Consider the following 17926-nt stretch of genomic DNA (forward strand, 5'->3'; position numbering starts at 1 on the left):
ACTGACGTCACACCGACCCAGGCGCGTTTCCCCGCCCCCTCATATATAAACCACAATCACACTATCGTCCAGGTGATGTGTGTGAAGGCCTCGTGGTGGTCGTGCGTGCCGAGTAATCATGGGTCAGACACACCTGTCACCTGTCACAGCTCTGGTGTCAACACATCCACAGAATCTGTTCACACACAGACAGAAGAATCAGAACAGCTTCTGTTCCCACGGTCACTGCCATGATGACACACACACACACACACACACACACACACACACCCAATGAGAACTTTGGACAGACTTCATGTTTCGTGTTCACTGTGTAAAGTTTTAAAGGCTGAGTCTCTTGTCAGTGTTTGTGGTTATGAAAGTGACATATGTGTATTCAACACGTGATCGGTGAGAGACACAAAGTGAGGGAAATTACAAATACCAGCAGAAACTAATGAAAACGGCTTTGACATTTCTCAGACTGTTTTAAAAACTATGACATGAAAGAATCTACAGCATGTTTCACAGCATGATGTGTCACTCTGCTGTTTTCTCTGATTGTTGGTTTCATGTTCTGTAAGTTCTTGTTGCCTCTTTAGTTGATGTGGAGCTGCAGATCAAAAGACTCCATGAGGACAAAATACATGTATCTTAACAGACATGTTACAGACATGTTACATGTGTGTTACATATGTTCTATGCATGTTCCATACATGTTCCATACATGCTACGTGTGTTAGGGTTCCATAGAGAGTGAGGACTCTTCATCCTCATACACCTTGTAACTGTGAAGGAGCAGCTGTGTGACATGCAGGTAAAACAGGAGGCAAAACATCAACTGATAAAAAGACCTGAGTTCTTAAAGTCACAGGATGTAGATTTATTTACAACATTTAATATAGACAGATATAAATGTGACAATGACATAATGATAGAATAAAAGTCTTGATGAGCTCGTTGAGGTGGGTTCAGAATTCTATGAAAACAGTCTTGTCCAACAGCCAATCAGACGAGTCTTTACTCTGATTTATTGGAGTTGAAAATCTTGGCCAGCAGAGAGACATTTGATTGGCTCTTCTGCTGTATGAGGCGGGCCTTCGCCATGTGCTTCTGGGTAATGGAGTCATTCTTCTTTTTTTTCTTCATCTGGATTTCGTCCTCCGTCTGACGCTGAGTGAAGTCCCACGTCCTCTCGTCCACCTGAGAGAGATAAACAAAGGTAAACCTCAAAGCGATTCCAATTGTGTTCAAGCTACAGGTGGATTCAGGTGAGTCAGTCGCCCAGTCACACTCCCTTTTCAAGGCAGGAATCATGTGCTGATACTCCACCTCGCCGTCTGCATGGAAGCTGCAGAGGTGACAGTTTTGTTCCACCTCTGATCAGCTTCCACAGGTAGTAACAGAGCTGCAACAGAGGAAAAGTGTCTGCCCTCCCGTCTGCCCTCCCGTCTGCCCTCCCGTCTGCCCTCCCGTCTCTTTGTCACATTTCTGTCCAAAAAAACAACGCCTATCCCCAGCAACAGAGCCTGGCGACTCCTGTTCGAGACGTCAGCGAACTTTCCCCCAGAAAACAGCCTCCCTCCCCGCGAGTGACAGAGTCAGACAGGTCCTCTTTATGTTTATGTTATGTTATTCTGTCATTTAGAGTGAAAATGTAACTTTGTCACTTTCCAGGATGTTTGGTGGGTCAGGATCTCAATCACAACACATTATAACAGCATCCATGTGATTATAAACAGTCAGCAGGTTCATGTGTAGATTTACCAGGACACCTGAGGAAACACAGGTTCCACTGCTTGGTTCAGTGTAAACAAACAAAGGCGGCGTGAAGACGAGCCTTCTTTGCAGCGATAATGTGAAGTCTCTGTGTGAAAAGGGCTGGTGTGTAGTTTTTACCTGCTGGCCGTCTCTCTGTCTCTTCTTCCTCAGCTTGTCCAGGTGAGTGCTTTTGTCCACATTGTTCAGGTAGAAGTTTGTTTCTCTCTTCGCCTGAGACACCTCAGTCCTGAGTCTCTGCTGTAGGACAGTCTGCTCGTAGGCCAGCCGCTCACTCAGGTGAGTCCACTGGAACCTGTGCAGGTACTACAGAGACAGACAGGGGAGCCAGGTCACACAAAAGCCAGTCCAGTGCAGTTCAGCAGCCTTAACCAGTTTGATTTTACGGCCCATCTGCAGTAACTGTGAACAGTAGAAAGTGAACACAAAGCTGTCTTCTGATTGGCCTCTCTTAAAGGACAAAGATATAACTGTGATTGTGATGTCAGCTGTTGTCAGGTGGGCTGTACCTTGATGGACCAGAGGTCGTGGAAGAATCGTTGGCGTTTCCTAGTTCCCATCGGCGTGTTGTGGAGAGATGCTGCTACTCTCTTCGCCACTCGTTTATCTCTGAACTCCACCCATCCTTCAGTGAAATCACACCTACTCAAACCAGACCTCCTCTTCCTATTCCTCACCTGACCATCTGAGGACATAAGGATATTTTCACTACGACTTCCAGGGTGCATTTCACTAAACGTGCATTTCACTAAACGAGGTCAAACATCTGACGTTTTCCTTCTCCATAAGACCAGCAGCTGAGCATCGTGGGTTTTTTAGCATTTAACAACAGAAATAAAGTGAAAAATAATTTTCTGCAATTTGATCACATTCAGCAGATCGTCTAAGAGCTTTAAAAGGTTTAAATTAAACAATGAGACCAGCAGACGAGGACATCACTACACTTCGTTAGCTGTAATTAGCTCTATAAATAGATTTTCCTGTAATTGATGTTCTGGAATGTTCCGGCTGTTTGTCTTGATTGAAACTTTTTCATTATTTAAATGTTACTTAAGGTTGTACATTAATTTACACGGGACTGAACCTTGAATCAAACTCTACATGTTCCCACTCTACATCCTGCAGTGATATATGTTATACATTGTGTGTATACATTAAGATACCTTCAGGCTGCAGGAAGATACGTCCAATCTCTCCGTACACTGACATCAGGTTCCTCAGGTGTTTGGGGCGGAACCTAGGAGGAATGTGACCCAGGTAGATGATACCTGGAACACACTTCCTGTCTGAAGAGGAAGGCACTCCCACCTCTTCCTGTTTGTTTTTGTTCTTCTTCTTTATCTTGGCAGCATCTGTATCATCGTCGTGATCATCCTCCTCTCTCTCAGCAGCAGTCTTCCTCTCCTCCTGCTCCTCCTCTTCCTCGTCGTCCTCCTCTCTCTCAGCTGCAGTCTTCCTCTCCTCCTCCTCCTCCTCCTCCTCCTCTCTCTCAGCTGCAGTCTTCCTCTCCTCCTCCTCCTCCTCCTCCTCCTCTCTCTCAGCTGCAGTCTTTGTCTCCTCTTCCTCCTCTCTTTTCCTCTCCTCCTCTTCTCTTCTCTCCATCTCTCTGTAATCAGTAGAAACATTTTCCTTCAGATGACAGACTGACAAATGTATGTGGACACAAGTGATTCCTGGCTCAGAGATGTTCATGACAAACGTTACCGATACATCTGTTACTGAAACAAACTGACTACACATCAGTTTATTGTGCAGATGACAGGAAATATATTAAAATCATAAAGAACTAAAATGTTTATACACATTTTGTATATTTACAGTGCAGTCCAAAGACTTCACTGAAAGTCTCTAACACTGTCACATAAACCTGTGAACAATGAGAACGTTTGAGGATTCACAGAGTAAATGAAACGTTTTTCTGATCAGCGTCTCTTCATGACAGACGCCAACATCTGGATTGTATCTTTAATGTGAATGTACATTATCATGATTCAGTCCCAGGTCGCATGAGCCAGCAGCAGTCACAGGTGTTTCTCTCCTCAGCTGTTCAGATGTGATGCTGTGACGTGTTTTGAAGTTAAGGCTGTGATGAGCGGTGGGATCGACGTTCAGTTACAGATATTAAAACACTGACTGTGGATTGTGTCCTGTGGTCTGATTGCTACTGAGCATGTGCAGTTCATCACAGATCAGAGAGAAGCGAGATGTCTCACTCGCTCCTCAGCAACTTCATTCATCAGCTCTGGATAAAACCATGTGTTTAATTCAGAATATTATTGACACTTTTAAAACAACTTCACCGTCTTCTGATGAGGTTGATGATCTGCTGCTTTCGCGGTTCACCGTTTTTCGAGCGTGTTTATGATGATAAATGAGACACACAAGAAAATAAACACTAAGGCAGAGTGGTCCACTGGCAGTGTGAACAGAGTTAACAGCTGATTATTAGCAGGTTAACCTGTGTTTAAAAAAAACTGCGTACAGACGTTACAGACTGTCTAAACAGTCTGTAAGGGGGCGCTCCGCTCTGCTCTGTAAAACTCAACAGAAAATGGATCAAATGTATCAAAGTGATCACATCATCAGAAGAGTCCAATCAGCAGCCGACAAACCAGAATCTCACAGTGAGGATGAAAAAGGTAGTTTCACTGATGATGACTCTGTCACATACGGGTTATACACATTCTAATTTATTGATAACTTGGTGTCTCTCTGTCGGAGAACTGACCAGTGAGACCAGTTAAGTTGTTAGGGTTGGGTTGTGGTTTCACATACATTCAACAGCAGCTGTGAAAGTCAGCCAACAAGTTTTCAACCCAACAAGCTTCAATGACAAAAAGTAGACTGAGTTCAACATTCTGATCATTCACAAACTGATTATTGATCAATAAACTGGTTACTGATGAACAGCGTTTGAGGTTCGTTATTATCCTCGATGTTTAATCTGACCGCTGATGAGACGTTTATTGAATAGTTACCAAAAACAACCACTTCCGGGCTTCCTTCTTCTACAATACAATGTTTCTTTCTTTGGATGAATGTCAGATTAAATCTCACCTTCACTTTAAAATCTTCATCGACATGAAACACAGCTGCTGCTCGCTCTCACGTGCGTAACTCTGTCGCGTCTTTATGACGAAATACAGCATCGGGCTGCTGTACAACTTCCGGTTACATCGTCAAAATAAGAGTTGAGACAAAACCCAGTGAGCCGTTCTCTGAGTTTGAAACTGATATTTAACTCGCCGCTCTGTCTGCACGTGTTAGGGTTTGTTTTATGCCTCACCGTTTATCTTCTTTACGTTTCTATGTTTATGGACTCTTTTCTGTCTTTGTGTTGCTGAATAGAAACACACGAACTTCTTCTTTGGAGGATCAATTTGGAATTATGAATTATTATCTGATTTGATATAAAATCAGATATTTCTGTTATAACGGCATAACTATAACATATCTGTTATAACGAGTCTTATTTAGCAGCTTGATTTCATATCAAATCAAAACAAATTATTATATTTCACACGTTTAAAAAAAATCCCATTATTTATATTTCCTTTCATTTTTATGGGACGCTGTCAAATTGACGATAACTAAGCATAAATTCAAATGACTGTAGAGACTCTTGAATTTCAGAGATGTAAAATAATTATCATCACAGCGCGAAGACTGAATAAACTCTTACTTTGAAAAGCCATCCCGGAACAATGTAGGCTTTGATTTTAGTCAAGCTGCTCTGAGGTGAAAGGCATGCTGGGATAGCTGTCATGGCGGGATGTTCAGAAGCGTAAGCTTACGTTAGCAGTGGAGATGAGGCCGGTGTCCAGTCTGAGTCTGAGTCCCAGCGTCAAAGTCAGGCTGGTTTCTGCTGGTTTCCGGTTCACTTCAGACCTGCGGGGCCTCAAACCGCTGCAGCTCAGCAAAGGTACCGTTTACATTCACCGGCTCTTCCACCGAACTCCGTTCAAAACACAGCGGCTTTTAGCTGTCAGCTGACAGGAATCCGAAACTTTTTCCTGATTTAAATCTCGAGTTTCATCGACTTCAATGTACAAACGAACAAACACATTGAATTCTTCTGATCCAATTCAACTGCTGTTCAGCCGTCGCAATGTTTCAAAAACAAACATTAAAGGAGAACTTCGGTCGATTTAAACATGCAGCTTCATTGCTCAAGCTACCCTTGACTTGCCAGTACCGAAGACGCGAACACATTTGGTCCAGCCATTACAGTAGGGGTGGGCAATACTGCAAATTTTGGTATCGATCCGATACCAAGTAAATACAGGGCCAGTATTACCGATACCGATACTGATACTGATACTTTTTACTTCAAAATTCCTGATCAATTAATGATTTTGTACTTTTGCTTTTAATTAGTTGACCATGATTATAATAACGATAAACACAGGACAAAGATTTTAGCCAAATAAGAAAGTTATATTTAACATAATTAAATCTATAACCTATCTGCATGTAGCCTAAATAGGAATACTAATGTTCCTTCAACAGATACACAAAAGGGTTATTATATTCTTGAGGTAGGTTATATATCTTAATATAAGTATATATTTTTGAGTTACAGTTACAGTGAACCTGAGTGAACCTGAGTGAGAGAGTTGGAGAGGAGCGCTGCGCTTTAAGGACTGAGAGAGACGCTGTGCTCACACAAACTCTGTGAAGAAATACATGTGATTTGCTGAATTTATAGAAGAGAAACTACAACAAAAATATCGATCTCATCACGCTAGTATCGATCCGATACCAATACTCACCTTGGTATCGATACTATCGATATTTGGATCGATCCGCCCACCCCTACATTACAGAGCTCCGTGAACGTAGATTTAGCATTGATGCTAACAGCATGGGGTCAGAACTTTACACTGTGTTTTAAGCGTCTTAACATGCTCCACATCTCACACCAAAAGTTGTGCAACATCAGCAGACACCTTAGCACACAGCACTGTAGCATGTATGACTCAAACTGAATAAAAAAGTAGTTAAAACAGTGTGTTTGTGCAAGCAGCTACTTACCTGTTTGTTGACATCCGTGTCTTCCGGTAGCTAGACCAAACTAGTCAATCCGTCGAGCGTGCACTTACTCCCTCACTGGCGGAGATGGAAACGTATTCCAGCATTTTCGTATTTCTGTTTATAATGTACATGTCCATGTTACAGACTGTCATGAGCCATGAGCCTTACAATAGCCTGTTAAGCCTGTTAAGTGCACACTCGATGGATATGCTAGTTTGCTTAGGCAGAGCCCTAAGCAGCAAAGCTGTTCACTGCAACCAATCGCCCAGAAAAGATGCACAATTTCAGTCTACAATGCATAATATGGCTTCAGTTGAAACAAATGTGAATTGTCATTGGTCTAACAAATAGATAAGATGAATAGCTTTAATTGGTCAAGTAGAAAAAAAGGTGGGGAGGAGCTGTGGTTTAGACTTAAGCCCTCCCATCGGGGGTGCGCAAACTGGTCCCAGTTTCTTGGCAGATCCCCTGGTGACATCACCCTGTTGGAGGAAAAAGAAAGAAAGAAAGAAAGAAAGAGAGAGAGAGAGAAAGACCTTGTCCTGTCTTCCAGCACATCTGCCCTTGTTTTATTGTTATGGCTACCTCCCTATCTCTGGCCTTGAGGCCTCTGCAGTGAATGTGTGAAATGTGAATGAATGTAGTGAATGTGTTCTCTTGCATACCCTGGCTTTGGCATTGTAAAGACAATCAGTATTGCATCATAGTAATTGAGTCATGGTGTGGCAGACCTCACATTCCAATGGGTATTGAGTGATGTGCAGGTTTTATGGGCACACACTATTTAGGAAAACAGGGTCATAGGGCCATATGCTAAGTGGTCAGCAGAACAGGCTATACTCCGGGGGCCATAATGAAAATGTATGAATCCTAACACTTACTGTGGGTGCAATGTTCTGCTGCAGAGGCCAGTCTGTCCCAGCCGGAGGCGCTGGAGGTGCTGCAGACTGTGAGGAGAGTGGTAGGAGGTGATGAGGGAGGAGGAGGAGCGTCAGCCTCTCTGACAGCTCTTGAGCTTCTGCAGAAGGAGGAGGAGGAACTGAGGAGCATCGTGACCTTCTCCTCTCAGCTGGACGCCGCGCTCGGAGGAGGACTTCCTGTCGGGAAAACGATAGAAATCTGTGGAGCTCCAGGAGTCGGAAAGACACAGCTGTGGTCAGATACACACTCACTCACTCATTTACACACACACACACACAGCTCTGTCGCAGTGAAGTTAAACCGTAAGAAACTTTTAAACGTGCGTGCGTGCGTGCGTGCGTGCGTGCGTGCGTGCGTGCGTGCGACAGGATGTAATGTTTTCAAGTTTTATTCAGCTTTAGTCTGGTCCGGTTCACCACCTGTCACGGATGTAGCAGCAGCAAGCTTTTTAAAAGCACTGTTAGCTTGACGAAACTTGAGGTCAACCAGTTTACACATTTTTATTCAGAATTAACACATTTTATACTTTCAAACCACCCACTGTGTTTGTTTGTGTTTCCATTCATGTGAATCCTGTTTTCTATTTTTGTAATACGGCTGAATATTATTTCTGTTATCAGTAGGTGATTTGTTCATTTTTAATGGGGGATGGCCCAATGGCAGCACCACCTGCCCCGACACACCTATGTACCGCTCCCGAAGGACTTTGTTTAGGACGCCTTAACCATAACTGTGACATTTCTAATTCTACAATTCCATTTCATCCAGTTATCTTCCTTCTCTCCTACTACAATTGTCTTTTTATAACTGTATTAAAGTAATGAGTAAATACACCTTTACATTATAGCAGTGGACTAAGTTTATTCAGGCAGGTTTTCTCATGTGGGGCAATTAAAAATTGGTGTAATGATAGTAGCAATCATAGTTAGACACTTAGAAAATACTAACAAGAAGTAACAATTTAGTTTTAGAACATAGATAGCAAACTTTTGTTGATCTGGTCATTCTTTGTTTTTATACACTATGGAGTCTGCACACGTTGTTTTATTTTGAAAATTGACCGGATGCTCTATGCCGTTCCTGTGTCTCTGACTTCCTGCTGGCGCGATCAGCTCTGTGCAGCTTGTTGTGGCTTCCGTAAAAAATAGACCAGGCAGCCAGAACCCAAAGACGCCGTGCCCGGCTGGACTCCACTGTGCACCGGAGCTGATCGCGGCCGCCTGTGATTTGTAACACACTATCTTCTACTAGCGGATGGAGAGTGATGGCAGGTTAACAAGGGGGATGCTTATGGGTGATTCCCTCCCCTCATATCATCTACTGGTCGTTATTGTTATTATATAAAAAGTCAGAACTGAACAAAGTCAAGTGAAACCTCACACACTGACAGGTGACATCAGCTCAGCAGTGATTGGTCCTCACAGATCAATGATGATGAGGCGTTTCCTGTCAAGAGAAGAACTCCCCCTAATTGGACGATTTAACGCACTGAAATTGTTCCTTTAAAAAGTTCTCAAGACTTTTACTTGTAATGGAGTATTTTTAACTCTTACTTAATCCGAGTGCTTTGTGATGTCAAGGTAAGGCCATAATAAAGAAACGAGGTGTGTGGCAGCAGTAGACCAATCAGAGTCAATGACTGACTGATCAATAAAAGTTAATGATTGACGACATCATCTCTCAGCCTGCAGCTGGCGGTGGACGTTCAGGTGCCTTCTTGTTTTGGGGGAGTCGGAGGTCAGATGGTCTACATCGACACTGAGGGCAGCTTCCTGCTTCAGAGAGTCGTGGACATTGCCACCGCTGGCGTCCGACACTGCTCCCTATTGGCTGAAGATGACGAGCAACGAGTTGCTATGGAGACGTTCACTGTGGAAACAATCCTGTCCAACATGTTCCTGGTAATGATTACTGGTTTTCATGGTTACAGTCCTGTCACAGGTATTACAGAGATTTTGATTGGCTGTCTGTCTCTCAGGTGCGTTGCCATGACTATGTGGAGCTCCTGGCTGAACTCCACCTGCTCCCTGGCTTCCTGTCTGCCCACCCAAGGGTCCGCCTCCTGGTGATTGACAGCGTGGCGTTTGTCTTCCGACGTCTCTTTGATGACCTGTCACAGAGGACTCGCCTCCTTAACGACCTTGCCCAACAGCTCATCGCTATGGCAACCAGACACAAAATGGCCGTAGTGATAACCAACCAGATGACCACCCGTCTGCGGGGTGGCCAATCACAACTGGTGCCCGCCCTAGGGGAGAGTTGGGGCCACGCCCCCGCCATCAGGCTGCTACTACACTGGGTGGGGCCCCAGCGGATGGCTGCCATCTTTAAATCTCCAGCTCACATGGACTCCACCATCCAGTACCAGATCACCTCTGAGGGATTCAGAGATGCTAACCAGTGCGAGCAGCCGCAGAGCAAACGGCCCCGAAGACACACCAACCAACCAGCTGCCAGCCAGAGAGTCACCAGCTGCTGATTGGTCAGAGTCTTGTCAGTCCATCAGAGGATGAGCTGAGCTTTCATCTTCAGTTTAAAACATAAAGGTTAACATTTTTCAATAATAAAGTGCAAATTATTCAACTGCTCAGTCTGATCAAATCAATGATCTGATAAATGATCACTACAGTCAGATTATTAAACATTTGATCACTGATTATTACACACAGATTATTGATCCATCACTTTGAGCTTCCTTCGAGCCAGGACTCGTCACAGACTCGTTACGGTCGTCAGAGCTGATGGCGGACGTTCATCCATGTTTTGTTGTTTTTGAAACAATGACAATAAACATCTATTCTGTTCTATTCTTTTCAGACAGACTAAAATACCTAAATGAGCATTCACTGATGTTTTCATGTTTAGAATGTATTCACAGTATGTTTATAGTATGTTTATATTTTATGTTGAACTTTGGAAACATCAAAATCTCACAAAGACGTGAACTTGCTCTGACCTTGACTTCAAAATTATCTGAATGAACGAGGAAATAAAAGCAGATGAGATCTCCAACACTATTTATCCTGGTCTGGTTATTAACCAGACTGCAGCAGCATAGTTGAGTTCAGTGTAAATCTCCCATCAGTAAACTGCTCTGGATCAGAACCTCGTCTGAATCTGGGTGTTTACTCCTCCTGAAGGTCTAGCTCTGCACCGACTCTATCCTCCAGAGCTTGAGGCTCTATGCCATAGCTTTTCTTTTCAAGATATTTTTTTTCTGGCATAGACACCTTTATTAGCAGTAGACAGAGAGGAAACAGAGAGGGGGGTGTGACATGCAGCAAAGGACCTCTGGCCGGAATCGAACTGGGGTCGGCTGCGTTTATGGCAACTGTCACTCAACCACCTGCGCGGCCCGTAGCTTCATTTCTATGAAAACAGTTACAACAAACAACATCTCTCATCATACATTTCAACTGAGCTGACCGCTAACTGATCACTGTCACCGTGGAGACTGACAGGCCACTGTTCTGGCGCCGGGTGAGTTGTAGCCTGTTACAGCAGCTCTCGCTTACTTTTGAGCTTTTTCTTTTTAGATTTCTTTTTGTACTTTTTGTACTGTTCTTTCCTCCTGGAGATAAATGTCTCACCTGGAGAAACCTGAAGGCTCTGTGGGGATCATGTTCTTTAATTTCTCCAGTGCTTTCAACACCATTCAGCCTGCACTTTTGGGGGACAAGCTGGAGCTCACAGGGGTGAACCAACACCTCACATCCTGGATTCTTGACTACGTCACCAACTGGCCACTGTAGCTGTGTCCCAATTCAGGGTCTGCCTGAACCTCAAATGACGCAGATCTCGTATTTAAATGTAAGTATTGGGTCTATACTCGGTTTTTACTCCTTTGAATATCCAACGCCAGAGATGTTAAACTTCAGGGTAAAATACGTTGTTAATCAGCTTGATGCCTTTGGAAGTAAAACCTTAAAAGCCTTCAATTTCAAACGTTAGACGTTCAGAGGTTGACTTATATCTTATATCTTATTGTGACTGTGGAGATGTTAGAGACTTGTTTTACATAAATGGACCAAGATGAACAGATTCAGATCAGGCTGTGATCCCTGCTTTATTTCAGACTGTAACACTGTAAAGTCTAGTTAAACGCTTGAATAAAGAGCTAAGTTTAAGATTATCCTTATGATGATTATATATTTTTTTGCTGTATTAGAACTCTTTTGTCTGTTGACATAACACAAAACGTCTTTTACATTTCATTGTGTTTTAGGGAGCAAACAGAGAGGAGGAAGAGGAAGATGAAGGAGGACATGAGGCTGCAGAGAGGATGGAGAGGCTCTTCTCTGCTCCAGAGGACATCCTTACATTATAGCTGTTGTTATTTAGTTAATGTATGAGTTCTTTTTAAATTGTTTGTTCATAATTGTTCATTTTATATAATTCATGAAATAAAATATTGTTCTATTGTTACACATTGTCTATTCCATTCAGCATTTACAGCTTAAGTATAATTTATGACAGGAAACAGCATCAAGTGCTACTTTTCAGGGACAACAAGGGATTTAATGTTTTCTTTTATTATTAAGGTCTTAACATTTACAACTATTTACATAATTACAGCATAAATAACTCTTTACAGATTATTATTCACTATTAACAAAAACAATTATAATTAAAAACAATATTAAAACAGTTAGAGATGATGGACCGTAACAGGCTGATGTGCTGCTGGGCTGGATGGTGTCAGTGGGACATCATCTGGGTCGGTACTCAGGGTGTTTGGTGGTCCAGTCTGGGTTTGCAGTTCTGACTCCATCCACGGCTGCCATGTCACTCAGAATGTTTTAAGAAAAAGGCAAGAATTTATTATTAATAACAATAACAATAATAATAATGCTAACAATAATAACAAACAAAACTATCTACCAAACACTTTAAATAGGAAAAACGCCATTAAAATTAAACCATATGTGGCGATCAGCAGTTTATGTGTCAGCATTAACGTATGTATCTGTATGTTAATGACCCCAAACTGTTAGCTAGCTAATAATGATAATATTGATAACATTACTGTTGGTTCAATAACAGGTTTACCTCTCCACGGTCCTCTCAGCCGGAGATAAACCAGAGCCGCTTCTCCTCTTCCTCCACAAGCAGGAGGATTACAAAGGAAATCAGGAATTCCTGAAGCTCAAACAGATCTGACAGTCAAACTTGTAGGAGACACTACTTTGAAAAAGGTATACTTAATTACTGGTAATTAATTATACTTTAGACGGGGCACCACCTCCGATGGTTCTCTGTGCAACTAGCTCGGATGAAACTAGTCAGAATATTAACTGTCCAAGTTTGGCTTGAACACAAAAGATCAGTCTCGAATTGTTCTGTTCAATTTCAATTTTCTCCTATTCTGAAGTCATGAATTCTTTCCAAGGTACCATCGATTTCCCACTTAAAATTAAAAGAGCACAGACAACGACATACGGTTAAATATGTTTATTTGCTAAATAAATGCAGAATAAAGGATGTGAAATAATGATTCAAATATGTGACAACATTAACAGAAATTGTGAAATAAAATGAGGACAGAGTAGATTTTAAACGATGGTGGGTTTTAGTGTAAGTAACCGATAATTTACCAATACAGAATTACTGTTTATTCTATCGAGGCGATATGGCGAGAGCTTTGAATTTGTGATATAAGTCTATATATATTCGAAGCTTCCACAAACACCAACTCTGATCTCATTCGAGTGTGACTCTTGTCGTGTGAAATGTTAGCCTACTTGGTGGAAGAAGAACTGGGTCCCGGACTCCGGACTATCTGGAGCAGCTTCGTCTCTGTGCAGGGAGGCGGCAGCGGTTTCAGAGCCGCTGGAGACCGATGTCGTCTCGGTTCACCTGGTGACAGCTCCTGGCCCAGCAGTGTTCTTGCTTGAGTGCGCGGGAGGCGGTCAGAGATGATCGGATGCTATTTCTTCTCTAGGCTGTGGATTCCTTCACGGCTTCTTGAGCAGTCAACTGCGCCGACTTTATAATACTCACGAGTTCTGTTCAGAGTCTCTTTCTTGAGCTGGTTATTGCGGAACTCCGAACATATATCGATTAGGTTTCTTGTATAAAAATAACGTAGAAAAAAACGCCGGCCGAACGATCTGTCTTAGTTACTAAATACAAAAAAAACAAAAATTGCTTCTTCTGGCTTACTGAGTTGCAATACTTGACGATATAAAGAAATATAAAAAGAGGATTAATCTCGTTCTTGCTTCGGTTTCAAAATTGAGTTATTTTCAAAATAACAACGCGTTGTTTGGGTTTGGCTCTTGAAGCAGTTTAAATGTCCGGAGAAAAAGTCCGGAGCTGCAAACAAAGCAAAGTACGGAGATTAACTTTGAAAAATATAAGTTGCACGCGTGGCAGAAAAGATTAAGCAGGTACGGGTTACGAAAAAGAGTGAGCAACGTGAAGTCTGCTCTTTTAACACTTACACTGAAGGCAGAATTGAGGGCGGACTGGCACGTCACTTCCTCCGGTGACATCACAGCTCATATTACAGCTCACATTACGAACTTATTACTTAATAAAATATAACAACGATTTAACATTTTAAGATCACTTTCGACTTATCCACCTAAATCCACCATGGTCTTTACATCCACATTTGTTATATGAAAACAAAACAAAGAAGAACATGACAGAAATTGTCTAATAGGAAAAAGGGAAGTTATTGGTTATAACAAGTCACACACAGAAGTACATACGTTTTTAGCAGCACTGATGGCTTAAAAACATTTCGAAAAGGGTTAGCTTAATTTTTGGTACAAGAATATATGTTGGAGATAGGTGATCATGTTTATAAGCACAAATATAAAGTCCGTCTGTTCCAGAAACCCTCCTCTTAACTATACCCGGACTTACCACTAGGTGGAGCTGTGGCTCCATCACACTTTCAGAGATTAAATCTGAAATCATTAACTGTAGTTTCCTTGAACTCAGAAAACAGGGGAAAAAAAGTATGTTTGGGTTCTCATCAAGCTAATTAAGAATATTTTGTCCTGCAAAGAAGGAGATTACATTTTAGTACTTTTTAGCATTAAGACAGAAATTAAGGCTCTTCCTTTCTCCTGCTGGGAATGCAGAGACACTCTGGCTGGGTTGAGTGTCGTAATTCACACGTGTTTCACTTTGATGGCTCATGCCAGATGTGGAGGATATCTGTTGATGACAAGCCTGGTATAACAGATTGGGATCTTGCTTTTCCCAGTGACCACTGAGCACTGAATTATAAACAGGCCGTCAAAGTGAACAATATCCAGATGTTAAAGGAGACCTTTCTGAGTCTCGGATGTCCCGTGTCTGTTAACATAAAAACTATATAAGTCAGGTAAGGGGGAACTTAAGGTGACAAATGGTCATCCTCCCACTTTCAGTGATAATCCTTTGGGGTCTGGCAACCCCCCTTTTGTGAACTCAGCCGGCAGTCCCTTATCACAAGAAATGTTTATTGCCGGCACATGTTGTCTAACCCTAACCCTGGGCTGCATGAATAGTGACGTACGGGTAGGAGCGGGAACATCTGGTGAAGCAACCAGGAAATGCTCCGTGAAGGGCGGGTCCTTGAAGTGTGCAGACCCTGAATTGGGACACAGCTTGTATGTGAGGACTCGGGACTGTGTGTGAGACACAGTTGTCTGCAGTACGGTGGCCCACAGGGAACAGTCCTGGCCCCTTTCCTGTTCACCCAGTACACCGCAGACTTTTACCACCAATCAGCTCACAGCCATCTACAAAAGTTCCCCAACGACTCTGCTATCGTCAGCCTCATCAGCGATGGGGACAATGGAGCCTACAGAGAACTCATTAAGGACTTTGTAGACTGTTGTCAGTGGAACCACCTCCAGCTCAACGCCGGGAAGACCAAAGAGGTGGTGGTGGATTTCTGCAGGCAAAAACAACCCTGTACACAGGTAAACATCCTGGTAACAGACACTGAGATGGTGACATCTTACAAGTACCTGGGAGTTCACCTGAATAATAAACTGGACTGGACTGATCACACTGCAGCAACATACAAGAAAGGTGAGAGCAGAGTCCATCTGCTAAAGACGCTCAGGTCCTTTGGACTGCAGGGACCTCCTGACCTCTTCCTATAAATCTGTGGTGGCATCAGCCATTTTCTATGGAGTAGTCTGCTGGAGCAGCATCTCTATACATCTATACAAAACTCATTTCTGGTTTGCACTGGTCAATTTTCACACCCATATTTATTATTTGTATTTGTAAATAAAAATTCACTGCTGTTCACTTTGTACAATATCGTGTTTATATGTATATACAAGTCTATTCCATTTCTTACCTTTTTAATTATATTGTTTATTTTTTTTGTCTATTGTTAATTTTTTGTAATATTCTGTCCTTTAGCTGCTGTGGCGAACATATTTCCCTGTTTGTGGGACAATAAAGGAAGTCAGATTCTGATTCTCAACATGATGTGTGTGTGAGACAGGTAAGCACAGGGACAGGTAGGCACAGAGACAGGTAAGAAATGATTCATGGGGTTAGTAAGTATAGCTCAAAATCAAGAGCTTTTTCTGCATAAAAAAATAAGTTTGTTATGTGTATACGTTATAATGAGTTTATAACTTAATTTAATAAGTGTGTCTAAATGAAAATAAATAAAATAGTCTTAACTCAATAAGACATGAATTTTCAACGGATATTTCTGCCTTAACTTAACATAGAGGTGTATTCAGTTAGCACAACTTAAAAATCTGTGTTCCTGTTTGTTAAAAGCTGAGTACAATGCTGACCTGCTCGGACATGTTTAGCGCGAACAGACCATGTGGCATGTCTGTTGAAAGCAGGTTAGAAGACACGACTGAGCAGAGCACAGAGTTGGAGAAACACGGTTTGCAAACTTTACGGCTAGGTGAGTATAATTTTGACTCGTTTTATTCAAAACAGCTGAAAACTGCATCAGCAGACAGTACAAAAAATAGTTTTACACAACAATGCTTTTTCTTGGTCAGCTGCAGTGGTAATGTATAAGCTAGCAATAATGGTAGTAATATGGTCTAACATTAGTGTTTGTTAAGTTTTGTTTTACAGACTTCCGGTGGCTCGGAAACCAGCATGGCGGCGTAGAAAAGAGCTCCTGCATCGGCTAAAATAAAAACCCCGCAATTTAGGTCTACAACTCGGTGAAAAGTGATTTAAAGTAGAACAACGATGAGTGGGGGACAAAGTAGTAAAGGGAGAGTCGGGACTCGAAAAAATAAGGAACCAGAAACCCGAAAAAACGGCGACATGAGTGATGTTTGTGCAAGTGAAGATGGCGACGGGATGGAGGACTCCCCGGCCACGCTTAACTCCATTCGCAAAATGGTGAGCGAGGTCGTAGCCGAAGGCTTGCGGGACCTTAAATCTGAAATGAAAAAAGAGTTGTCGCAAGTTCGGCTCAGTTTTAGAGAGGACATGAAAGTACAACTCGACGAGCTACGATCTGAAATCAACCAGCAAATCAAAGCCGCAACCGGCCAGGTCGAGGAGGTAGCCAAGCGACTGGGGGAAGTGGAGAGGAGCGTAGCGGGAAGAGAGCCGTGGGATACCGGCGTTAAAGACGCGCTTATCCAGCTGCTGAATAACCAAAAGTCACTCCAGGCCAAGGTCGCAGACTTGGAGGGGCGCTCCCGACGTAATAACATTCGGATTTATGGTATCCCCGAAAAGGCAGAGGGCACATCTATGCTACGGTATGTGGAAAACATGATCCAGTCGGAGCTGGGGGACACTACAGGCCTGCGTCAGGGGCAAAGTTTGGGAATTGAAAGAGCGCACAGAGCGCTGGCCTCACAGCCACCTGACGGAGCACCGCCGCGCTCTACGGTGGTTCGTTTCGTACAGTTCACGGTGAAGGAGAAAATCCTCCAGGCCGCTTGGAAGAAAAGCATCTACGTCCAGGAGAGTCGTGTGTTTTTCGACCATGACTATGCTGAGGCTGTGCAGCAGAGGAGGAAAGAATAGACGCCAATTAAGCGAGTACTCAAGGAAAACGGGATCTGTTTCCAAACTCCTCTTACTCGGATGCGCGTGCATTTTGATTCAGGCACAGTCACGTTCAACAGCACCGAAGAAGCAGCGGCAGACCTGAGAAAGCGGGGCCTCTCCGTGGGACCGATACTGAGGAGCAGATCCAAGGACATCACTGTGGATAGTATTAACAATCTTATGCCGTGGAGTACAGTGGGACCGCGACGCA

The 17926-nt window shown here is 42.9% G+C and overlaps 2 protein-coding genes across 3 annotated transcripts; one reads left to right on the forward strand and one right to left on the reverse strand.

The window, feature by feature from the left end:
* Positions 1-838: 838 nt before the first annotated feature.
* On the reverse strand, positions 839-3273 carry abt1 (activator of basal transcription 1; the record flags this gene model as incomplete). Its single annotated transcript, XM_030424011.1, has 4 exons — positions 839-1182; positions 1879-2064; positions 2268-2443; positions 2922-3273. Coding segments are annotated over 4 exons (897 nt in total), but the record flags the coding sequence as incomplete, so codon positions are not given.
* A 2201-nt stretch (positions 3274-5474) lies between these two features.
* Positions 5475-10730, forward strand: rad51c (RAD51 paralog C). Of its 2 annotated transcripts, XR_003984722.1 has the most exons (5): positions 5475-5680; positions 7698-7947; positions 9398-9614; positions 9692-10259; positions 10383-10730. XR_003984722.1 is itself a non-coding variant. In XM_030424010.1 (4 exons), exons 1-4 carry the CDS (start codon positions 5566-5568, stop codon positions 10190-10192), a joined length of 1083 nt encoding a protein of 360 aa, XP_030279870.1. In that variant the 5' UTR covers positions 5475-5565; the 3' UTR covers positions 10193-10725. The 2 variants fall into 2 exon arrangements, 1 of the variants encoding a protein (XP_030279870.1); XM_030424010.1 differs by having other exon boundaries at positions 9692-10725.
* Positions 10731-17926: the final 7196 nt, after the last annotated feature.

The sequence above is a fragment of the Sparus aurata genome, chromosome 7, assembly GCF_900880675.1.
Source record: "Sparus aurata chromosome 7, fSpaAur1.1, whole genome shotgun sequence".
NCBI classification, from domain to species: Eukaryota; Metazoa; Chordata; class Actinopteri; order Spariformes; family Sparidae; genus Sparus; species Sparus aurata.

Bases quoted from the DNA above. Each gene is read 5' to 3' on its own strand.
- rad51c (XM_030424010.1), top strand. From the start codon at position 5,566: ATGAGGCCGGTGTCCAGTCTGAGTCTGAGTCCCAGCGTCAAAGTCAGG. The intron at 5,681-7,697 runs GTACCGTTTACA...GTTCTGCTGCAG, and splicing joins ACCGCTGCAGCTCAGCAAAG to AGGCCAGTCTGTCCCAGCCG. The intron at 9,615-9,691 runs GTAATGATTACT...TCTGTCTCTCAG, and splicing joins TCCTGTCCAACATGTTCCTG to GTGCGTTGCCATGACTATGT.